The sequence below is a fragment of the Ursus americanus genome, chromosome 14, assembly GCF_024610735.1.
Source record: "Ursus americanus isolate L20-20 chromosome 14, mUrsAme1.1.p, whole genome shotgun sequence".
Taxonomy (NCBI): Eukaryota; Metazoa; Chordata; class Mammalia; order Carnivora; family Ursidae; genus Ursus; species Ursus americanus.
The window spans coordinates 31764757-31788704 of record NC_142140.1 but is presented as its reverse complement, the minus strand read 5'-3'; the positions used below and the strand labels follow the sequence as shown (position 1 = coordinate 31788704).

At 44.5% G+C, this 23948-nt stretch overlaps 3 protein-coding genes across 8 annotated transcripts in view; all 3 read left to right on the top strand.

Annotated features, from left to right (window-relative positions):
- Positions 1–8744: 8744 nt before the first annotated feature.
- RPP14 (ribonuclease P/MRP subunit p14) lies at positions 8745–16971 on the top strand. Of its 5 annotated transcripts, none has more exons than XM_045807463.2 (6): positions 8745–8854; positions 12113–12210; positions 12308–12392; positions 15319–15395; positions 16094–16172; positions 16834–16971. In XM_045807463.2, the coding sequence occupies exons 2-6, from the start codon at positions 12113–12115 to the stop codon at positions 16888–16890; spliced, it is 396 nt and encodes a 131-aa protein (XP_045663419.1). In that variant the 5' UTR covers positions 8745–8854; the 3' UTR covers positions 16891–16971. The 5 variants fall into 5 exon arrangements, with proteins under 5 accessions (XP_045663419.1, XP_045663413.1, XP_045663418.1 ...); XM_045807457.2 differs by lacking the exon at positions 8745–8854 and adding an exon at positions 9048–9112; XM_045807462.2 differs by lacking the exon at positions 8745–8854 and adding an exon at positions 9065–9325.
- A 26-nt stretch (positions 16972–16997) lies between these two features.
- On the top strand, positions 16998–18464 carry HTD2 (hydroxyacyl-thioester dehydratase type 2). Its single transcript, XM_045807456.2, has one exon. It carries the CDS (start codon positions 16998–17000, stop codon positions 17514–17516), a length of 519 nt encoding a protein of 172 aa, XP_045663412.1. The 3' UTR covers positions 17517–18464.
- Positions 18465–18610: 146 nt separating this feature from the next.
- Positions 18611–23948, top strand: part of PXK (PX domain containing serine/threonine kinase like) — an 81453-nt gene continuing 76115 nt past the window's right edge. The window contains exons 1-2 of one of the 2 annotated variants that reach the window (XM_087866910.1): positions 18611–21066; positions 23006–23110. In XM_087866910.1, coding sequence (XP_087723036.1) covers positions 23060–23110 — 51 coding nt within the window. In that variant the 5' untranslated portion in view covers positions 18611–21066; positions 23006–23059. Of the gene's footprint in view, positions 21686–23005; positions 23111–23948 lie in introns of both variants that reach the window. The other variant, XM_087866909.1, reaches the window with a different exon arrangement.

Here is a 23948-nt window from a genome sequence, read left to right as displayed (position 1 = left end):
TAGTTGGTATAACAGGCGACTCTTGATCTCTGCCTTGTGAGTTCCAGCTCCACGTTGGGTGTAGAGATCACTTAAAAATAAAATCTTTTTTTTTTTTAAGATTCTATTTATTAGAGAAAGAGAGCACAAGCAGGGGGAGCAGCAGAGGGAGAGGGAGAAGCAGGCTCCCCACTGAGCAGGGAGCCTGATGTGGGGCTCAATCACAGGACCCTGGGATCGTGACCTGAGCCAAAGGCAGACGCTTCACCGACTGAGCCATCCAGGCGCCCCTTAAAAGTAAAATATTAAAAAAAAAAGAAAAGAAAAGAAACATCAAAAATCAAAAATAAACCCAGAAAAAAATAGATGGAAATAATACGGGTGAGAGCAAAAATCATTGGCATGGAAAAAAGAGTAGATATTAGACACACTGCTTGGTCCAATCTTTCACATTCATCAAGAATTCTGAGCTTAGTGTGGTGCTGGGGACACGGGCCGGTCTGGGTGGGTTTGAGTGATGAGGGACGGTGCCCAGGGTCTCTGAAGACGCCTCCGGCCTGGGCTAAGTCCTCCAAACTGGAAACCGTACTAGGTGCAGGACTTGTTAGGCCCCGGGTGAAGGGCAGCTAAGGCTCACGTCACCGTCGCACGCACACCGGGCTCATCGGGCAGCGGGGTGTGCTCCCGTCCCACCAGGACCGCGCGCAGGGTCTGCAGCGGCAGGACGCAGGTCCCACCTCCTCCGCTGTCCCGGGAACGCGTCAACCGGAAGTCGTGAGCAGAGCCTATGAAAGAGTCCTTTGGACAGACCCAAAAACTGGGTTGTCGTCTTCTCCCCTGGGCCTGCACTTCTGGCCCCACCGTGTTAGGAAGACTTGAAAGCAGACACGCACAGCTCCCCCTTGGCACCCCACTTTTTGCCTTTGTGATTATGAAGCGCTTGCCAGTGACCGCCAGCTGGCTGACCCCCGGGGCACGGGCCCTTTGGGCCATGGGGTGCGTGCCTTTCATGGCAGTCTTGGAAAGAAGAAAAGGGTCATTCAGCACAGCCTTGCCTGAAAGCCTGCCAGAAGCTTCCAAAGCAACAGTGGAAAGCCCCAAGAATCACAAGCAGACTCTGTACCCCACTTCCTGGAGGATGGACTCTGCTGGGCAGGCCCTGAGGGAGCCGAGGGACAGGCCATGGCTCAGTCTCAGTTTGCCCTCCGCCTGGGCTTCTTGTCCAGTGCAGACGCAGCACCAGGAGTGACTGACGCAAGGAACACAAGTTGGGTGGTGCTGCCCAGGCGTGTAAGTCTGCCTTCCATTTGAGACCCCGTGAGTATTCCCCATCCCAGGGAACCTACCTTGTTGCTTCTTCCAAAGGAAGTTCGCAGAGAGTACTGGGAGATTATATGGTGGGTCAGGCCAGCTGCTGCTCTTCCACGTCTGTTCACGCATCACCTTATCAAGTTCTCACACACCCATAAAGGGTACATACAAGCCCTGCCCATTTTATTTTTATTTTTTAAGCTGTGCCCATTTTACAGCCAGAAAACTGAGGCAGGGAGAGGTGAAGTATGTTGCCCACGGTCACACAAGTAACAAGTAGGGAGAGGCACCTGGCTGGCTCAGTGGGTGGAGCATGCAACTCTCCATCTCGGGGTTGTAGGTTCCAACCCCACGTTGGGTGTAGAGATGACTTAAAAATTAAAAAATGAAAAATCTTAAAAAAAAAGATTAAAAAAAAGAGAGAGACAGAGACAGTTTATGATTGAAGGTGACTTGCAAAAACGATGTCTGGGGGTGCCTGGGTGGCGCAGTCATTAAGCGTCTGCTTTCGGCTCAGGGCGTGATCCCAGCGTTATGGGATCGAGCCCCACATCAGGCTTCTCCACTGGGAGCCTGCTTCTTCCTCTCCCACTCCCCCTGCTTGTGTTCCCTCTCTCTCTGGCTGTCTCTGTCAAATAAATAAATAAAATCTTTAAAAAAAAAAACAAAAAAAACGATGTCTGGCCCGACTTCTAGTGGATTCTGGAGCCCTGTTGACTCACCTGAACCAGGCCAGTATGGGGCAGCCCGAGGCATGATCACTGAGGCCACACGTCAGGCCCCCGCTGGGGAAGGTGACCGGTTGTTCACTCAGTAAATAGCTAAGGCTACCCATGGCCCATCCTCCTGCTAGGTAGGAAACAAGCTTACCGGCCTTCCAGCCTCTAAGGGTGCCTCAAGGGACTGCCTGCTCATCTTCCAGTCTCTTTAATAACCCAGACTGGTGTCATGCCCTCCCTGGAAGGGCCCGTTCACCTTGTTGATAACCCTCATCCCTCTGCCACACTCTGGAAATGAGCATCAGTGCTGTTTGCCCAAAGGAGTTTTCTGGAGGGGAGTTCTTCTCTGCTTCTTGCCCCTTGGGGTTAGGCTTGGAAAGTGGTCCGTTGATTTGGCTCTGCTCCTAGCTACCATTCCAGAAGGGGTCCGAGGCTCTGCCTGGGATCAAGGTCAGGCTCCCTTTGAAGGGGGTCAACTCCCTGGACTTCATACCAGCCAGGGCTTTTCCACTGCCTTCAGAAAAATTTTAGGTTTTAATTAAATATAAATGCTGAGCCGAGATGCCCTTCAACAGATGACTGGATTAAGAAGTGGTGGTCCATTTATACAATGGAATATTACTCAGCTTTCAAAAAGAACGATTTCTCAACATTTGCTGCAACATGGACGGCACTGGAGGAGATAATGCTAAGTGAAATAAGTCAAGCAGAGAAAGACAATTATCATATGATTTCTCTCATCTATGGAACATAGGAACTAGGAAGATCGGTAGGAGAAGAAAGGGATAAAGAAAGGGGGGTAATCAGAAGGGGGAATGAAGCATGAGAGACTATGGACTCTGAGAAACAAACTGAGGGCTTCAGAGGGGAGGGGGGTGGGGGAATGGGATAGGCTGGTGATGGGTAGTAAGGAGGGCACATATTGCATGGTGCACTGGGTGTTATACGCAACTAATGACTCATCGAACTTTGCATCAGAAACCAGGGATGTACTGTATGGTGACTAACATAATAAAAAAACATTAAAAAATATATATATAAATGCTGACTTTGGGTCCCTCATTTACTTCCCAAGCCCTGAATGTATCGATCTCAGGACAATCATTAGTTGGTTAGTGAAATAAATATTGTTCTAAAATGATGGATGCAAATTTTTACATGCACATACACTAGCCTTCTGCTTTGGGGACTTGCTGTCTTGGATCAAGAAGTCTTTTATTAAAGGTAGCAGTTCACTGGGTCTGTTCCAAAAGTGTTTGCTGAAATACTCTTTGGCCAGTTTGGGGAGCATTTTTTTTTTTTTTAACTCTTAGTCTGTCTCTGTCTCTCCTCCTCTCCTCCCTTGCCCCATCTGTTTCATCACTTTGTCTGCTATGCATCTGTCTGTCTCTTACCCATGCACACAGGCACACAGACATACCCTCCCCTGACAGGTGGGAGCCGGCTCTTCTGATCCTTCATCTTGTTACATCTTCAACACTGCTCCTTTAACCATACAGACTGGGCTTCCTCACCAGCCACTTCTCTCTCCCCCCGCCAAAGTTGCATGATGTTCATACTACCCCTCCATCCCTGAAGGGAGAGAGAGTGGGCACGGTCACATATGGGGCAGTGGAGATGTCCTCACATGACCCGCTGAAGTCAGGGCCAGGTACCCAGCTGCTGCCCTGTGCCTCCAGCTGCCCTGGGGCTCCAGACTGGAAGTCACCAGCAAGTGGGCCTGCGGTTGCCTGTGTGTGCCTGTGATGGGGTGAAGGTCTTGGGTGACCATGATTAGCCTAGTCAGGGAGAGGGTATCAGGTGGCTCCTTTCTGCAACAGGAAGGCCCCTCTCCCGCGGCTCCTAGAGGAAACTTTCCTTCGTGGCTTGTTGGATCTTTGGTCTGTCTCTCCTCCAGGCAATGACTGGGAACCTTAGGGCACACCTAGGGGGTGCCCAGGCTCCAGCAGGAGATGGGAGGAGAAGGAAGGATTCTTAGGGGCAAGAAAGTGGCAACTATTGACACGAGTATAGGTCTACAATCCCCCACCAAACCTCCAAAAGCCGGATGTGATTCTGAATTCAGAAATTTTCCCATTTTAGGGTATCAAGGTGTGTGCCCCACAGAGTATGTGACATCCCCAGGGGGCTCTGAGGCTGCCTTACGTGATCAAACACACTGACATTTCTGCGTGCAGAGTATGAATATCCACAGTAAATGGGACAAAAACTCTAAAAAGCTTCATCTCTGTTCAGATTCAGCGTTGGGTGCCACATGAGGAAAGATTTGGTTTCCATGTTTTTCTTGGATTTCGGAATTGCCGATAAGGGATGGCAGGCCTCCGCTCCCTGTTTCCTCTCTCCTGCCTTGGGGTGGGGGAGGTGGGGGGTGGGAGTTGGGGGGCAGGAGGGGGCGTCTTGAGGAAGTCTGTTTTTCCAAGTGGGAAGAGAGGCATGCAGATGGGTGTGGTCCATGGCTCCCTCTTGTGACTGTTAGGGGCAAGTCCTGATTTTATTTAACAATTTTATAATTTGACCGTTATTAAATTATACAAATAATGCCCTGTCACTTTAAAACAAGTCAAACAGGGACGTCAGGGTCCTTCAGTCAGTTAAGCATCTGCCTTCAGCTCAGGTCATGATGCCAGGGTCCTGGGATCGAGTCCCACGTCAGGCGCCTTGCTCAGCAAGGAGCGTGCTTCTCCCCCTGCCTCTGCCACTCCCCCTGTTTATGTTCTCTCTGTCTCTTCCTCTCTCTCTCTCTGAGAAATAAGTAAATAAAATCATTAAAAAAATAAGTCAAGCAAAATGAATGTTTAAAAAATATGCTTATACATACATATGTATCAACAGAGAGGCCCCTACGGCTGGTTTATTGGGTGTATTTTACATAAATGGGATCATGCTGGACATCAGTGTTGCCCACCCTGCACCCCCGATTGATCTTTTCACTTACCTCTATGTCTTGGGTCTCTTATAGGTCAGAACCCACAGATCCCCCAGGTTCCTATAACGGAGATACAGAGGCCTCCAGAGGAAGGGGGGGAGTACAGTCAAGGTGGACTTCTTTGTAGGAACCCTCTGAATCCCTCAGAAAAGTTCTCTGAATTTTAAGAAAGGCTCTTGGGCCCCCTCCAGAAACAGGATGCTCAATTACAGGGTGGTTATCCCTTCCCCAAATTCTCCCTTCCTAGGGTCCTAGAGCCTTTTTTTTTTTTTCCTTAGGGGAGATGTTTCTAAGGTTACTTTTAAGAAAAGCTTCCTCCATCATTTAAATACATTTCAGAAATGCTGGATGAAACACAGTTAAATAGCCTGGCTCCCACTCCAGCCCCCAACACAAGCAGGGGACTGACTGGGAAGGGGCAAAAACATCCTTAGACAGCAGCCAGGGTTGGGGCCAGGCAGGGGCTGAGGCAGGGGCCAGGCCATTGTGCTACTCCCCAGGACCATGAGGATGGTTTCCATTTGACAGTCTGGGCAGGAGCTTCTGGTCTTTTTTACCATTGACTGGTGAGCTGCCCCCCAGAGTCCTTGCCTGCAGGATGTGCTGCTAATGTCCCCTTCCCAGATCCCCTTTACTGGCTGCTGCCCCCACACCTGCTGTGAGTACTGGCTGCTGAGGAAACACCGCTGCCCTTCTCCCAGAGAACCACCCTCAGACGACGGGAGATGCCTGAGAGGTGGTGCCCCATCCTCTTCCTCTCACCTCCTGGGGTTGCCAGACAAAATACAGGATGCCCAGCTAAATTTAATTTCAGACAATGAATACTTTCTTAGCATAAGGATACCCTGTTCACTGTTTATCTGAAACTCCAATTTAACTGGGCAAGTGTATTTGCTAAATCTGGCAACCCTGCAGCTGGCAATCACTGACTGGGGTGGGGGTTGCGGAGTATGATGAAGGCTTGGCCCCCTTGCCTCCAAGGCTGGAAGCTTGCTGGTATCATTTATGCTCCAGGGCTCGTGTGGGATCAGCCTGAGGCTGGGCTTCGCTTAGCTTCTTCCCCTGCCCGTCCTGCTTTCCTTCTCCCTTGCAGGTTTCCCATGAGAGCCGCCCCCAATAAATTACTTCCACAAGGATCCCTGTCTCATGCTCGGCCTCTGGGGACGCAAAAACATGCCTGCTTTTCAATTTCCTGTTTGGAAGGGATGCTCAGGGTTGCCTCAAAGGGCAACGTCCAGCCTTGTCATCCCACGGTTCTGGGGCTTCTCGCCACCTTAGACAAATGACTTACCCTCTCTAAGCTCCTTTCTTCTTTTCATCTGCGAGAGGCAATAATGTGACATTGCAGGGTAGATGGGATAATGTGAGCAAGCTCTCTGGCACTTGGCAAGTCTCCCTAAATGGAAACAACAGCTGTCGTTCTATAGCTTTGAGCTTCTGGTCATTTTCACTCCCTTTGTCCTACCTTCTCAATCTGCTGACATGAGTGGATATGATTCCCATGAGCCTGATGGAGATTTGTGGCTGTAATCCTACTTGGGCCTCTCTCTTGCCTTTTCTTCCCAACGTTGTGAAAGCACCTCCATTTTAGCAAAAGCCATTTGGCACCAGTTCACAAGGCAGGGAGGGGAAGCTGAACACAGCAGGGGGGAGGAAGTGTGGACTCAACTCTTTCTTGGCTGCCATAGCTTCCAGGAACATAAAATACTCACAGATCTTCCCCAACAAATTTGCTCTGAAATGTCAGAAACACAGTGTCAGGAATGGCCGTCTTGAGCCAAATGACTCCACCAATGCAATGCTGGGCAACTTATTTTATAGAGACTGAAGCAGGTTTGTGTATTATGTGTTGGAGTGATGTTAAGATATACTCTTAAGAAGGGAAATCCCCCCTACCACATCTCTGGAAGGACACTTAAGAAACTCCTACCAGTGGATGCCCCTGAGGAGAAAGGCTGGCTGGGTAAGGGGTGGGAGGGAGACTTACTTCTCATTGTTTATCCTTTCATACTATTTGCAATGTAGGCCACATGCCAACAGTATCTATTAAGAAAGTAGATGAAGTTTAACTGAAAAAAAGTCAGCCAACTACTGTCTTTATCATTCAAAGGTATCTCTTTTATTCTAAACTCTGAATTAATGAGGCAACACTGAGAAAATTCAGGCAGGTTGGAAGGCACTTCCTTTTCAGGGTTTGGTGTAGAAAAGTGAAAATTATCCAAGTTCTTTGAATTCTAAAATACATGAGCTGCTCTGGTTTTTCTGGGCTGGAGCCTGGCAGGATGGGTTTGCCAGGTGGCTGGTTTTGGGGACCCTCTCCCATTACTGAGTGTTTCCTGAGCCAGATACTTTACACCAACTATTTTTTCCTTACAGCTCTGAGGTAGATGTTACTAATCTCTCTGTGTGACAGATGAGGAGGATGAAAAAGTGGCAGAGGATGTATTTGGAGTGAGTTTTGGCAGTTGCTGAAACCCAGCCTCTTCTAAGAAAGCAAATGCCACTGTCTGTGGGGTCTGTGTGGATTTCCTCTACCTCTCCCCCAATCGGAACAAGTCCTGTCTCCTCTGAGGAAAGAAGGAAGGGAAGCAGAGCCACAGAACCGGAGAACATGACTATAGCCAAGGACTGAAGTTGCAGGAAACAGCAGAAAGCGGCATTTTGAGAAAAGACACAAAAGAGAAAGACCCAGCCAACTCAGGCGCATGCGTGCCTGGTCAGGGCAACCCTCTACCGCCCACCCCAGGCAGAATCAGCACACCCATCTACGAACTACAGCATTCATTAAATATGTGTTGAGTGCCAGAGACTGGAATGCAATGGTGAGCCAACACAGACAAGGCCCCATGCTCATGGGGCTTACACTCGAGTTTTGGCAGCCCCAGCCCCTCTCCCATACACACCCCTGACTGGTGCCAGACAACTGGTGGTAGTATCGTGCAGTATGGAGAGCACCATCTAGAGTCAGACTGCCTGCTCCACCACTTACAACTGTGTTATCTTGGGCAAGTAACAGCCTCTTGTGCCTCAGTCTCCACCCCTGTAAAATGGGGATGATCATAGCTACTTTAGGGTTGTGTGAGAGTTCCACGACATAACATGAAAAGTTTTTTTTTCATAATGCCTGGCCCAAAGAAAATACTTGATAAATATTAGCTGCTATTATGATTATGATTATTTACAAACACTATCTGTTTGAGTACAGACAGGGCCATATCTTCATTTTTTAAAAAATATTTTATTTATTTATTTGACAGAGAGACAGCCAGTGAGAGAGAGAACACAAGCAGGGGGAGTGGGAGAGGAAGAAGCAGGCTCCTAGCGGAGGAGCCTGATGTGGGGCTCGATCCCAGAAGGCTGGGATCACACCCTGAGCAGAAGGCAAGACGCTTAATGACTGCGCCACCCAGGTGCCCCAGGGCCATATCTTCTTGTTCTCCACTGAGTTCCCGGTACCTAGCACATAATTGGGACTCAGCACGAATAAATGCATAGATGAAACCTGGCTTGCATTTGAAGATAGGACCGTTTGGATCTTATGTCAACCCAGAGAGATAACCTACTATGTGCTGGGAGCCACAAGGGACATTAAAAGTGGCTCCGGTCCTTGGGGTGCTTGACAGAAGATGCGCAGCAGAAGAGATGCTACATATAAAGTTGAATGGATGAATGCATGGATAAATGAATGACTATGAAAGTGAGCTCCTGGGCCGAATAAACACGTCCGAAGTCCCATACCCTACACACACATTTGCTCACAGAGCTTTCCCTGGAGTGGGCACCAGGGGGCACTGAGCTCGGCCAGTCTCAGCTTCTGATCAGGATTCACGCCCAAGTTCTTAGGAGGACGCCGCGCGGTGACGTCATATCCGCACCTAGACGTCACGCTTCCGGGGGACGAAACATACAGGAGCCAAACGTAAGTACCCCCGGAGTTTTCTGGGCCCGGGGTCTGTCCTCTGCGGGGGAGCGCCAAGCTTTGGCGGATTCTTGCAGTGAACAGGAGTCAGGGAGGCGCCGGGTTAGTCAAACCGAAAGCAGATAGGCGGAAGCCCAGGATAGAGCGGCTTTTTGCCGGGAATGAGCTCAGTCGGCCACGCTAGTGACGCATGGCCATGCGCGCCAGGTGCGCATGCGCAAGGTGGGAGTTACGGCGGGCGGCGCGTGGCCGTCTGAGGTACCTATTCTTCTCTCCGGCCCATGACGCTGTTGGAGGTTCGGCAGCGCACCTTCCCGGGCACCTGAACTACGGGGTCTCGGTAGCAGATGGTGGCTGCGGGGTGTGAGTGGGACCGCGTGTGCAGAGCGCATGCGCCCGGCGCGAGGTGGGCGCTAAATAAATGGCGGACGTTAGTCAAATAAAAGTTGGAAACAACTGAAGTGCCCAACAGTAGGGGACTGAGTTTTTTTTTTTTAATGATTGATTTGTCCCATAATTTATATATTGGATGTATACTGTGTGGGAAGCAGTAGTGAACAAGATAGATCTCCGTTTCTTGCAGAGTGTACATTCTGTTGGGATGGGGGAGGGAAGTACAAAGAGAGAATAAATGAATTACGTAGTTGTGTTGGAAGGGGGTAAGTGCTATGAGGAAAAACTAGAACAGGGTCATGGAGGGGCTGCCATATTAGAACAGCCACCGGATCAAATCGAGGGATGAGAGTTGATCAAAGCCATGAAGGAAGCGAGGGAGCCAGCCATCTGGCTACCTGGAGGAAGAGTATTCCCAGCATGCTTTGGAAAAGCTAGAAGCGAGGCGCAGAGGCAGGAGGGAAACGGTGTGTGAGGAAGAGCTAGGAGGAGTCTGGTGGAAAGGGTTGAGCAAGGGAGCATGGCCAGAGCTGTTGGAGGAGGCAGCGGTACAATTCAGGTAAGGCCTTGCAGGGCCTGTAAATCCTTTGGGTTTACTCTGAGTAAAACGGGAAACTTTGCAAGGTTTTGAGCAGAGGAATTCCTGGGGCTTGAATAGGTTTTAACTGGCTCACTCTGGCTGCTGTAGAGACTAGATTGGCAGGGGGAGCAGGTGAAAGCAAGGACACCTATTACTAATAGGTCACCTAATGAAAAGGCTGGCTTCAAAGGTGATGATAGCAAGAGCTGTGGAAGTGCTTTCATTGTGGTGAGCCTGGCAAATTTGCCAGGCTGTATGAAGGGTACCCAGGCATCCTCTCCTTTAATCTCGGGAGAGCCTGCAGAGGGCAATACTGTCACTGCCTCTGAGGCTGAGGCCTATGTGGGGTTGACTGCTCAGTAAACACTTGATTCTTAAATCATTTTTGGTAAAATATACATAACATAAAATTTACAATTTTTAAGGGTACAGCCCATTGACGTAAAGTACATTAACACTGTTACGAAACCATTATCACTATCCATTTCCAGACTACTCCCTTAAATAGGGAGTATTGGCATCGTTGTTATTGGCATCCTGAGCCCCAGGCCCAATCTCATTCCCCTAGCTCAGGCAGCCAACTCCATCAAGGCTGATGGTAACTCTTAAAAAACGCCTATCATGTGCCAAACAATGAATGAAGTGATTGAGGGTCCTATTCTCCCTGCCTTCCAGTCAGGGAAGACTCTAATGATTGGGAAAGAATCATCCGGTGGTTATTTCTGCAGTCTTGAAACCAAAGATATGCTTGAACATACAGGCCTGATTCAGTACGTGTTTATTGAATACCTGCTCTGTGCCAGACACAGTATTCATGTTTTTAAGTGGATGCTTGGATGCAGCTCCTTGACCCTGACTTCTCGTTTTCTCTGAGGACATGATCTAGGAGTGGTTGGAACTGGGCTTGATGCAGAGGTTTTTGTAAATGCTGGTTTATAGTCCCTTTCCTTGGTTGGACCTCAGTTTCCTGGTTCCATTAGTGGGGAACCAGATACTGAACAGATAGTATTAAGAGATTGCGTAACAAGTGAATCTAATTTAGAACAAGGTGTCAAAAAGAAGGCTTTCTTAAGGAGATGAAATTCTAGAAGAAGTGAGCTTTAGGCTAAAATTCAAAGGATGAGGAGGGGCTATCCAGAGGGAGAGTGAGGTAGGAATGGAGCCGATCACAGATTCTCCCCAGGGGGATCAGAATGTTCTGAATTCTTGAAGGATCCAGGTCTATTAGAAATGACATTGAGTGCCCATTCCAGGAATTCCTCCTCTCAAACCCCTTGCTGTTTAAGCTTGGTCTTGGGGGTGGGGGTGGGGGTCTACCAAATAGCTCTGTATAGACCTGGCCTTCAGACAGAGAACAGCATATCCAGCATGGGACAGGACAGCAGAACTACCACTGCTCATTCTCCTGTTCGTGTTCTGTGTTGACGGAGAGTAAACAAGAAGATCTTATATTTTATTCTTGTATGCTATTTTTTTTAAAGATTTTGTTTATTTATTTGTCAGAGACAGCATGCATAAGCCAGGGGAGCAGCAGGCAGAGGGAGAAGCAGGCTCCCCGCTGAGCAAGGAGCCCGATGCGGGGCTCAGTCTCAGGACCTCAGGATCCTGACCTGAGCCGAAGGCAGATGCTTAACTAACTGAGCCACCCAGGCGTCCTTTTTTTTTTTTTTTTTTTTTTTTTAATTAGGAGGCATCATACCAGAGTGGTCTTGAGGGGGCTCAGGACTGGTTGGAATCTATGTGCCCTTGGGCAAGTGTTACCTCTCTTTGCCAAGTCTCAATGTTCTCTTCTCAAAAATGGGGAGAAAAGTGGGAAGAATAATAGCTTTTACTTCATGGGATCGTTTTGAAGACTTATGACCTGAGGCATGTGGGGCATTGAGTACAGAGCCGGGTACTTAGTAAGGAAAAATGTCCATTGGGATTATATTGTTAGAATTTAAAGAGTGCAACAGTCTGGCATATATAAATCTGGAAACATTCTTTGTGTCTGTATAGGTAAATTTGGTTTGACCGGAATTAAATAAATTACTATACTAGGAGTTCTTTTAAAAATCAAATGGGTCAAAAAAAAACCAAAACAAAACAAGGGGTGCCTGGCTGGTTCGGTCAGAGAAGCATGTGACTCTTGATCTCAGGGTCATGAGTTCAAGCCCCACATTGGTTGTAGAGCTTACTTTAAAAAAAAATCAGAATGGGTTAAATTCTCATTAAAAAAATGGGGAAAAAAGTGAAAATAGCTTGTACCTTGCTAATTTGTAGCCCTCTTGACTTTTAATTTCTAGATGTGGTCAGCTTTGGAAAAGATGCCAGCTCCAGCCACCACGTATGAAAGAATAGTTTACAAAAATCCCTCTGAGCACCACTATATGAAAGTCTGCCTGTAAGTTTAGTCTCCTAAATTCTATTTGTGATTATTTTTTTATGAATCTGAATAGTTTGAAATCTTATACGTTTTTTTCTTTTTAATGTTTTTACAGAGAATTTCAGGATCGTGGGGTTGGACTGAATGCTGCACAGTTCAAACAGCTGCTTATTTCAGCCTTGAAGGACCTCTTTGGGGAGGTATGAATCACTTGGTAGATGGAACACTGCTAAGATCTTTATAAGAAATACTAAAACAGTCCTTTTCCAAATAATTATTTTAAAATTTTAAAAATATTTGAAATTGTGGAAGCAGATTGTGGAAGCAGAAATGATGAATTTTGGGTAAGTTTGTTCTCATATGACTTCTATTTGACAAAAAACTTGTTAGACAGATATTTTAGTGCCGTGCTACTCACAGCATCATCCAGACCGGCAACCTGCAAACGGTTTTTTGGATTTTTTGTTTTGTTTTTTTTTTTAAGATTTTATTTATTTAGAGAGTGTGTGCAAGCAGGGGGAGGTGCAGAGGGAGAGGGAAAGAGAACCCCAAGCAGACCCCAGATTGAGCGCAGAGCCCAACGAGGGCTCAGCTTCAGGACCCGACGTCACAACCCGACCCAAAATCAAGAGTCAGATGCATAACTGCCTGAGCCAGCCAGGCGCCCCATGCGAACAGGTTTTTTGCCCGTTGTGAAATTTGTGACTCACACCAGAATCAGCACACCACTTCCTTTACTGAGAAAGTCTCCATAAGCAAAAATTGAGGTGAACTATCAGAAGAGCTTGCAATACTTGATCTTGGGATCGTAAGTTAGAGCCCCACATTGGTGTAGAGAGTATGTATGTATGTATGTATAAATAAACAAACAAACAAACTTACTTTCAAAAAAACTGAGCTGAACTAAACAATGTACTTAGTGATATTGTTGATTTACATTGTGTTACAGCCTCTGTGTTATTTTATCACAAACCGGCACATTAAGTAGTCCTATTTTAGCATTTACTTGAAAATAAGTAGAATTTTGAGAGAGAACAAAGATGATTCAGGAAATTATTTCCTGATTCATGTGTTTTATCAAATCAAAATCTGGTAAGCATCTCATTAAAATTAAAAACCTATACTCCACAGCAGACTCAGTTAAGAGGATGAAAAGACAAATTACAGACTGGGGGAAACTAGTTGCAAACACATATCTAAAATATAAAAAGAACTGTCAGGTGCCTGGGTGGCTCAGTCGGTTAGGTGTCTGCCTTGGGCTCAGGTCATGATCCCAGGGTCCTGGGATTGAGTCCTGCATTGGGTTCCCTGCTCAGCGGGAGTCTGCTTCTCCCTCTACTCCCCTGCATGCACACTCCATCTCTCTTAAAAATAAATAAGTAAATAATCTTTTAAAAAATAAAAATAAAATAAGAAGGACTCTCAAAACTCAGTAGTAAAGAAAACCAAACATTCCAACTTGAAAATAAGTAAAAGACACAAATAGACATTTCCCTAAAAAGGATGCATTGTTGACAAAGAAGCACATGAATGAAGAGATGTTCAACATTATTAGCCATTAGGTAAATGCACATTAAAAACACAATAAGCTCCAAACAACAACAACAACAACAAAACAATGCGGGGAGCGCCTGGCTGGCTCAGTTGGTGGAGCATGCAGCTCTTGATCTCTTGACTCCTGACTCTTGGTTGTGAGTCCAGCCCCATGTTGGGTGTCAAGATTACGTAAAAATAAAATCTTTAAAAAATAAGTAAGTAAAAAATAAAAGCACAGTGAGCTATCACTACACACCTAGCAGAACAACTGAAAAAAAAAAAAAAAGTGATAATACTGAATGCTGGTGAGGATGTGGAGAAACTGGATCACTCATTCATTGCTAATGGGAATGCAAAATGGCACAGCCACTTTGGAATACCATTTGACAGTTTCTAAAAACAACTAAACATTCATATGCTATACTACCAGCAGTTACACACCTAGGCATTTGTTCCAGAGAAGTAAAAACTTAATGTTCACACAGAACTTGTGAGTGTTCGTAGCAGCTTTATTTGTAAGAGCCCCAAAGCAGAAATAAGTGAGTAAACATTCATGATATATTCATACCATAGAATATAGTCAATAATAAAAAGGAACAATCTATACATACACAAAATAACCGAATCTCCAGAGAATTGTGCTAAGTGAAAAAGCTAATCCCAAAAGGTGACATTCTGGGTGATCCCATTTGTGTCATGCTCCTGAAATAACATAATTATATAAACTGGAGAAAGATTCATGGTTAGGGATTGGGAGGAGTGAGTGTGACTAAAATGAGGTAGAAGGAGAGCACCCTGTGATGGTATAATTCTATCTTGATGATGGTAGTTGTTGCATGAAACTACCTATGTGGTAAGATTGCATAGAAGTATGCATACACACACACGTGCACGCACACACACACAGACAGATATGAGTGTGTGTATAACTGGTAAAATCTGAATAAACTGGTTTATCAATTGTATTACTGGGGGAGGCTTCATGAAGGGTGCATAGAACCTTCCTATAAATTTCGTTGTAACCTCCTGTGATTATAATTTTTCAAAATAAAAAGTTGAAGGAAAAGGTGTGCATCTTCTCTGTCAGGTATAAAACCTGGTTCCAGAATGATGAGTATTATGAGAGAGGAAGTATATGGTTTCTATATGTAAAACAGCATGAAAATAATTGAGCTTAATCTTGGGGATCAGGGATGGAACTTTTTATTTTTTAACCCTGAGATCGAAAGTCCCCTGCTTTACCACTGAGCCAGCCAGGCGCCCCCAGGGACGGAACAATTTGAAGACTTGAAGGGTGAAGAGTCATTAGCAATATGAAGAGTTACGGGAAGACCATTCCAGACAGGGGTAATTGTAAATAAGCAGGCCCACTACTACAGCACCACTAAATAAAATACTGCTTTTTTGGAGGAGAAAAGCAGTTGACAGGATTAGTAGGGGGCAGGCACCCTTCTGCTTCAATCATCGGAGCATGCGACTCTTGATCTCGGGGTTGTGAGTTTGGGCCCCACATTGGGTATAGAGATTACTTTAAAAAAAATAAAGAATAGTGATAATAGTAGTCTGCTAATAGTATTTTTCCATACTTAGGTTGATGCAGCCTTACCCTTGGACATCCTAACCTATGAAGAGAAGACCCTGTCAGCCATCTTGAGAATATGTAGCAGGTAACGACAGACAGAGGCACCTTTGTAATATAACAAAGCAGAGAGACGGATGGAGAAATAGAGCAAAAATGCTCTTCTCTAAGAAGAGGCTTGTCATTACGAACTCTGAGTAGCTTTTGGAAGTTTAAACTGAGAAGGATATGAACATTTATCCACCAGGAGCTTAGACTATACAGAGCAAGACTCATGATTTGCTTACAACTGTAGTGTTTCCCAGTTGATGACTATGGTTGCAAACTCAAAAATGTGTATTTTAGAAAAATTCCTAATTGAGGTTCATTTTATTCTCTGCCTATGACATACTGTGCTTTTACTTTTAAAGTTTTCTCATTTAGTGCTCTCTTTGGCAGCACATTTACTCAAGTTTTCTCATTTAAATTAGGTTTCCTGGACCTAATTTAATTATCTGGCCCATCGCAAAAGTAGTAGAGAGATGTCACAGAGACAAATCTTTTTTTTTTTTTTTTGAGATTTATTTATTTATTTATTAGACAGAGAGCCAGCCAGCGAGAGAGGGAACACAAGCAGGGGGAGTGGGAGAGGAAGAAGCAGGCTCCTAGTGGAGAAGCCTGATGTGGGGCTCGATCCCAGAACACCGGGATCCCGCCCTGAGCCCAAGGCAGACGCTTAACGACTGCGCCACCCAGGCGCCCCCACAGAGACAAATCTTTATGCATTCATTATTGATCTCTCTACAGTGGTCTTGTCAAATTGTGGAGCTCTTTGACTCTGTTAGGATCCTATAAAGGCAAGAAATGTGCTTTCAGAGTGATTCAGGTAAAGACTGTTCCTTCACATATTCCAAACAAGGCTGAGTAGGGATCAAACAGCTTTTTCTTTTTTTTTTTAAGATTTATTTGTGAGAGGGAGAGAGCATGAGCGTGTAGGGGGAGGGGTGAGGGAGAGGGAAAGAATCTCAAGTAACTCGATGCTGAGCGAGGAGCCCAACACACAGGGCTCAATCCCATGACCCCAAGATCATGACCTGAGCCAAAATCAAGATTCAGACACCCAACCGACTGCTTTTTAATACATGTCCCATTTTTTGCTTGCATAAATCTGGTATGGTTAACATTATCCACTGGGGGCAGTGGAGAGAAATATAGGACTACATTGCTTCTGGAAATGTGAGAGAAAGCACTTAGATTTCAGATTGTATGGGAGATGTTTAGGAATGATACTTGTAACTCTTGCGGAAAAGTCTTAACTTTTCATTTGTTGCTTAATGCCTAGTGCCTTAACTGTTAAAACACTCTTTCTAAATTTATTGTGATCACTTGTGTATCTGAGGCTACCTCTAAGGATGATGGTCTTTAAGATGCTACCGCATCAGCTTCGCTTACCCTAGAAAACTAGGCGTGTTTCCACATGCCCTGTGTTTCAATGCAGTTTTCTCCCCAGATTTCCTTAAGTTTTTTTTTTTTTTTTTCTCTTACAGGTTTCTCCATTTCTCCTTGCCTTATCTGGTAATAGTAGGGAACTAGTATTGGATTGAATAGTCTTCCATTGCAGAAACATTCCTCTGCTCTCAAAAGCACATTTTGGTGACAATATGCTGTCTGAAGACCGAAACAGTCTAAAAGCTCCGACTGCTGGAATTTGATGGCGCTGAAGATGTTCCCAGTAATTTCCTGCCATCGTCTATGGTGGGGTGGGCTTCAGAGGAGAGTCTGCCTGAGCCGTCTAGTGCTGAGCAGGCAGCACACTGAGCAGACACACGTCAGAGTCGGAGACCGCGCTGAACTCAGCAGGGCCTTCACACAGAGGGATGTGGCTGTGTTCTCAGAATTAACGGGGGATGTCAATCCTTTGCATTTAAATGAAGATTTTGCAAAACACACCAAGTTTGGAAAGACAATTGTACATGGAGTTTTGGTCAATGGACTTATTTCGGCTCTCCTGGGAACTAAAATGCCAGGGCCCGGCTGTGTATTACTTTCACAGGAAATTAGCTTTCCAGCCCCTTTATATGTTGGGGAAGTTGTTTTAGCTTCTGCAGAGGTGAAACGGCTGAAGCGGTTCATTGCTGTTATTGCAGTGTCATGTTTTGTAACAGAAAGTAAGAAGACTGTTATGGAGGGCTGGGTCAAAGTTATGGTCCCAGAGACTCCCCAGTCCTGAAATGTGTTTAAAGATGCACATTCAAGGGCCAGGTGTTCTGGAAGAGCCTCAGAGGAAAACGGATTGCTGCTTTTCACCGAGAGATGGCTTCTAGACCTAGAAGCCCATGTTGGGGGTGGGGAACAGGCAGAGGCGTGTTCAAAGGTCCACCGTCCAGTTTGGGTTTATGCTTCACACAGACTTGAGTATATTCATCATCTGTCTAGGTTTTTAAAATAGAAAAAAATACCCGGAAGGTTATTTAGCTAAAAGTTCTACTTTTAGGATTTCACATCTAGTTAAGATTTGCATTTGGATAACACAAACCTGCCTCTGTCTGTGCAGAGTAAGTGTGTCACTGAATTTATTACTAGCATGTAATTACTGAAGGCAACGACAGAAGTCCGGTCATCTTTGAGCGCCTATCTTCTACCAGTCCGGGTACGTAGCTCCTGTTCTTCAGCAGTTTCTGGGTCGGAGTTTATTATAACTTGTTACTGTTTATACCTCAGTGGCACCTTGTTCCATCTTCCGTGGCATTTGCCTTTCAGGTGGTTTTCCTGTGATTGGAGAAGGGCTTATGTGCACATTTGGACTCCTTTATGTAAACTCTCTCAATCTCATGTATGCAACAGGAATAACAACACCTACCACACAGGACTGTTGGGAGATGCTAAGTACAAACAGCTAAGCACAAAGTCCAGCCTGTCATCCATTCTCCCCTGTGAATGAGGTTGAGGGTTTTCCCAAGTTTAAAGCAAACTAGCCCACAATTAAACAGGTAACAGACTCATTTTTCAGGATGTCAATCAATCTAAACCTGGAATAGAGTTGGAATGCAAAATTTCTGTTTTAGTAATCCAGATTATTTTCTTCCTCCCTTGAAAACACTGTGGATTCTTCCCTTTACAAATAACATATGCTCATTGTAAAGATACTATAAATAAAAAGTATAAGGAACCCTGTGGAGGCCAAGTTCTTAAGAGTTGAGGGATATTGAAAATTTAATCAGTATTTTAAAAAAAGTTGGGGGCACCCGGGGGCATAGTCGTTAAGCGTCTGCCTTCGGCTCAGGGCGTGATCCTGGTGTTCTGGGATTGAGCCCCACATCAGGCTCCTCCGCTGGGAGCCTGCTTCTTCCTCTCCCACTCCCCCTGCTTGTGTTCCCTCTCTTGCTGGCTGTCTCTCTCTGTCAAATTAATAAAATCTTAAATAAATAAAAAATAAATAAAAAATAATTTAAAAAGTTGGGTACTGAAGAGGAAATGTGCCTTATGTGTTTGTACTGAGCGGTCATCCCAATACAGCCAACACTTTTAAGATAATCTATAACAGAACATCATCTCTGTTCTGTGGCTTTTGATGGTGGTTCTAATTACAGCTAGATGCTTTGATCCAGAAGATAGATCAAGTGTCATTGGTGGGATCAACCCCCATTTCCTGGGAAAAGATTTTTCCTCCTGGTGGATCAGTAAGTAGATTTTTTTTTTAACATCAAAGGGATAAATTAAGCAGATTACTAGAAAAAATCATTCTAGGCACTAGAGGGCAATGATGTATATAAATAGTATTTTTAAACTGTTGAATATTGTACCATACTCTAGTTGGTGATGGTGAGAGGAAAATACTAAAATCAATGTGAGAAGCAAGGCTGCCATTCTCATGAATTTCAGAATGGGCAACTGTGTGGGCTCAGATAGACATGAAGACTTATTCATAGGGGAAGGCTACACAAGCTAAAATTTTGATACGACATTGAAAAAAAATAGGAACTTGAAGCGCAAAATGTAGATTCAAAGCCAAGACTTACCTCTTCCTGTAGAAGTTCTCTAGGACTGATCCATTTATGGCCCATAAATGGAGTGTGATGTGATTATTGATACTAGTAGCTACCATTTTTTTCACTATGAGCTAATTCCCCCACGTTTTTTTTAAAAGATTTTATTTTTAAGAGAGAGAGTGTGAGTGGGGGAGGGGCAGAGGGAGAGAGTATCTCAAGCTGTGTACTGAGCACGGAGCCTGACATGGGGCTCAATCTCATAGCCCTGAGATCATGACCTGAGCTGAAACTGAAACCAAGAGTCGGACACTTAACCAACTGAACCGTCCAGGTGCCCCATTTTCTTTTTTTTTTAATTTAAGATTTTTTTTTTTTTAAGACTTTTATTTATTTGGCAGAGAGCACAAGTAGGTAGAGCAGAGGGGCAAGGAGAGGGAGAAACAGGCTCTCCGCTGAGCAGAGAGCCTGATGCAGGGCTAGGTCCCAGGACGCTGGGGTCATGACTTGGGCCAAAGGCAGAGATGCGTACCCAACTGAGCCACCCAAGTGCCCCAATGAGCCAGTTTTCTACATTAACTCTAATCTTTGAAAACTTTGTGAATTAAAGTTAATGTCCCATTTTAAAGGCAAGGAAGTAGACTGATGCTGTGTGACTTGCCCAAGGCTGTACAGCCAGTGTGTGGTAGAGCTGGAATGCAAATGGGGACCTGCCTGGCTCCAAAGCATTTCTTTTCTCCATCTCCCTGTGGGTCTTATAATGTTCCCATTACTGGAGCACTGTCAGTTTCTGTAATAGTATCCTATTGTGTGGCATTAAAGTATTCAGGACCACTATTCTATAGAATTCTTTTTATATTCGGAATGTACTAGATCTTACTCCCTGCTACAGTTGCAGCATTTTCCTATATACTATTACTTGATGGCTTCCACGCGTAACCATCACCGACTGTTTTTCTCAGTTGACATTTAGTGATTACTTGTCTTTAGAGCAGAATTACCGAAGGGGTTATTGTGAAGGTGAAAAGTTATGTGTAGGCCAAGTATGGTGGGGACAGGGGGATATCAGACCTGACTGGTCACTGATACCGTGTAATTCAGAAGTAGCTTCTCAGTATGAGCATTTTCATTTTTTAAATGGTCTGAGTGCCATGGTCGTCTTTGATCTCTATAAATCAATACAAGTTTGGACTACAGAAGGAGGCAAGAAGGGACACTTCTCTGTAAATGATGACTTATTTTTACTCAGAGATGCTCAAGCCACTCATGCTTTGTGGAAGCTGGCTCCAGGGGAAACTGGCTGGTAGTGGTTTTCCTGTTGATCCCTGCAGGAGATGCCAAAAAGAATGCGGCTCTTCTGATGAAAACAGGGGTGACCCTCAAATTAAGAAATTCTTTCCGGAATAATTGAGCAGGGGGCCTTGATTGTACTAGGTCACAGGTGGAAGCGAGTACGAAAGTACTGACTAAAATAGCAGGCCAAATTGTGCTAGCACTTTCCACATAGGGGCATTGTAAGACTGCAATTTATGTCATGTTTCATTGCTACAGAAAGATATACCCATCTTAAGCCATTTCAGCCTAATGTACTGGAAAATTGCTTAACAGATTTTTATATTCTATTAGAAACATTTCCATATTGGTGAGATGCCACTTATTTCTTTTTCTGAGCAGCAAATCTTGAGTAGCAGCAGGAAGAAAGCCTCACCACAGCCTCCATTCATCTTGTGGACCTGACTTGTGTATTCATCTAGAAAAGGAAGAAATGGCTAAATGCACACCCGTACCTCTTAGGTAACCACAGGCCTTCATTTGGTGCTGAATTATTAGTCATTTTTCTTTTATGTTCTTCAAGTATGATTCAGAGACCAATTTACTTCCAAAGAAAATTGCTATTAAATTATATCTATTAAGTTTTTATATTAAAACATACTCTAGCAGGGGTTGACTGTCACTCTGAGTAGCTGTGCCCCTCCGAATGCCTCATGTGTTGGCATAATTTATTAACTGGCTTTATCTGAGCAGGATGGGAGTGCTGTGAAATTACTCTTGGGCTGCACTTCAGTATCTCCCAGGTCCCAGATGTCTGACTTTCTTTGTTCTTGGCTTGCCTTCGCTTGGATTACAAACACAGCAGAGACAAGAATTCGCAGCATTTTCAGAGAAATGCCAAGTTGAAGCAAAATCAACGACAAGAAACAATTAAAGTTCAAAATCCTAAGAAAACCCAAGACTGATGTTGACACTGCATAAATAGAACCGGATTAATAGGAGGCCCCACAAACAGTCAATTTCTAGGCCACAATCAATTTTTAGGGTGGCTCTTAGCTGTATATGACCTTCTTACAAACCCTGGGCAAAATTCCTCTGTGATACGATAGGAAACTTCAAAGGGAAAGAAAAATCATCAAATGTGAGTTTGATCAAATTTTGTTGTTTTCTATCCAGATCATGAATATTTAAAGAAATAAAATAATTTTTAGTTGGGAGGCAATGCTGCTTAGGAAGCACTGAGTTTTTCACAAGCTTCTGGGATTTGATTTGTGGAGCAGTTGCCAGGTCTAGAAGCATCCTCACTAAAGCATTCTCATTATCTTCAATCTGGCCAAATGCCAAGTTGTTAAACAACCTGTGGGCCATCTAAACATTTGGCAACATAAAAGGATATAAATCTTTTTTTTCCCCCCTGCTAGCCTGAGTAGTTGTGTATGTGGCAAAAACCAAGGTGTACATAACTCGCTTGCTTTGCCGGGTCTGAGACTGGAAGCAAAACTGCTTTGATTTAGATCAGCTATTGCCTGGGGAGGGTTTCTCCACATTCAGCACGAGCTACTTCCAAAGCTGTCATAAGGTTTGGGGCCTGGTCTCCAGAGGATCTAGGGATCCAGTTAAATCCAGGATCCTCAGGGGATCACTGATAAGGCACTGATTTGGGCAGGTGAAAATGAAATTATAAGGCTCACTGTAGCGTTTATTCTGAGGGGCTTACTCCAGGCAAGAATTTCCAGAGAAAGGGAAAGTTTGATTGAGAGTTAGTCTCTGGCTTCATTCCATCGTATATCTGATTTTTGCTTTCAGTTTCTTTTCCCCAGTAAGGAAAACTTAGAGAAGATTGTTATTTTATAAACTTTGCAACTCAATTGTATATTATTTTTTTCATAATCATACAAGTAAAATATCTTCATTAGAGACATTTTGGAAAATACAGAAAAGCATAAAAATGGAAGGCATTCCTTCCTAGAGACCTTCAATTAATATTTTGGTGTTTTCCCTTGTTGTTTTTCTATATAAACATTTTTAAAACTTGGGATCATACAAATGTATATATTGCTTTTTTTTTTTTTTTTAAAGATTTTATTTATTTATTCGACAGAGATAGAGACAGCCAGCGAGAGAGGGAACACAAGCAGGGGGAGTGAGAGAGGAAGAAGCAGGCTCATAGCGGAGGAGCCTGATGTGGGGCTCGATCCCAGATCGCCGGGATCACGCCCTGAGCCGAAGGCAGACGCTTAACCGCTGTGCCACCCAGGCGCCCCTATATATTGCTTTTTTTTCATTCACTGTTACATCAAGAGCATTTCCCAACCTCGTTAAATATCCTTTGATAATCTGATTTTTAATCACTGCAAAATATTCTACTTAATGATTGTCCCATGATTTGTCCAATTCTCTATTGTTAGATATTTACCCTTGCATGCTATTTATTTGCACTGATCTCTGATTATTTCTTTAGGATACCCTTCTAAAGGTGTAATTACTGGGTGAGAACATTTTCAAAGCCCTTGATATGTATTGTCAAATCCCAGCTCCTAGCACCAGGTACAGTAACTATTACATGGTAAGTACACTGTAAATTATTGTTGAATGAATTAATGCCTTTCAGAAAGGTGGACCAATTTATACTCCCACCAGCAGTATTTGAGAAGAGCCTTATCTTGGTCAGTCCACATCATGACAGCAATAATGATCAAAGCAGAATTTTGGTTTCTGTGATTCTGGCAATGAAATAATCCATTTACTTTAAAGAAATGGGAGTAAAAAGTGGTGGGGGGGTGCTTGGGTGGTTCAGTTGGTTGAGTGCCTGACTCTTAATTTTGGCTCAGGTCGTGATCTCAGTGTCGTAAGATTGAGCCCCGTGGCAGGCTTTGCGCTGGGCATGGACCCTGCTTAAGAGTCTTTTTTTTCTCCCTCTGTTCCTGCCCCTCCCCCTAAAAAAAAATGAAAATAAAAAATAAAAATAAAAAAAGAAGTAAAAAGTTGAATAGTCCCTAAATGATATATGGTTGCGTTTTAATGGACTGCTGCTTTTAAACATGAGGAGACAAAAATGGAATACAGGAAGAATTCTGATTATATTAGGACTGAATCATGGAAGTTCCTTGTTTCCCTTTTCACATGTCGGTCTGTCGTGGCTACTTGCCCAACAATCGCTATAAGCTCCAGATTTGGAGAAGGTATTCTTTAGATACTGTCTAGGCCCTTGCTGTCATGTCTAATAGTGGTGGTGGTGGAGGGGGGTTACCAAGAAATTTTATTCTCTTATCTGAAATGTAGAAATTTAGGGGAGACAAATTTAAGAGTTAGAAACTCTGTTCTGTGAACTGTAGGGGAAGGAAGTTAATATTGTTGAGCAAAAATGTGCCAAGCCCCTTCCTGTCCTACTGCATTCCACATCC

What these genes read in the sequence shown, in the direction of transcription:
- HTD2 (XM_045807456.2), top strand. Translation starts at nt 16,998, where the DNA reads ATGGCGCTGAAGATGTTCCCAGTAATTTCCTGCCATCGTCTATGGTGG.
- RPP14 (XM_045807457.2), top strand. Translation starts at nt 9,068, where the DNA reads ATGCGCAAGGTGGGAGTTACGGCGGGCGGCGCGTGGCCGTCTGAG. An exon ending in TGAAGGACCTCTTTGGGGAG is followed by an intron (nt 12,393 to 15,318) that starts GTATGAATCACT and finishes TTCCATACTTAG; the next exon opens with GTTGATGCAGCCTTACCCTT. An exon ending in GTGCTTTCAGAGTGATTCAG is followed by an intron (nt 16,173 to 16,833) that starts GTAAAGACTGTT and finishes TTTCTCTTACAG; the next exon opens with GTTTCTCCATTTCTCCTTGC.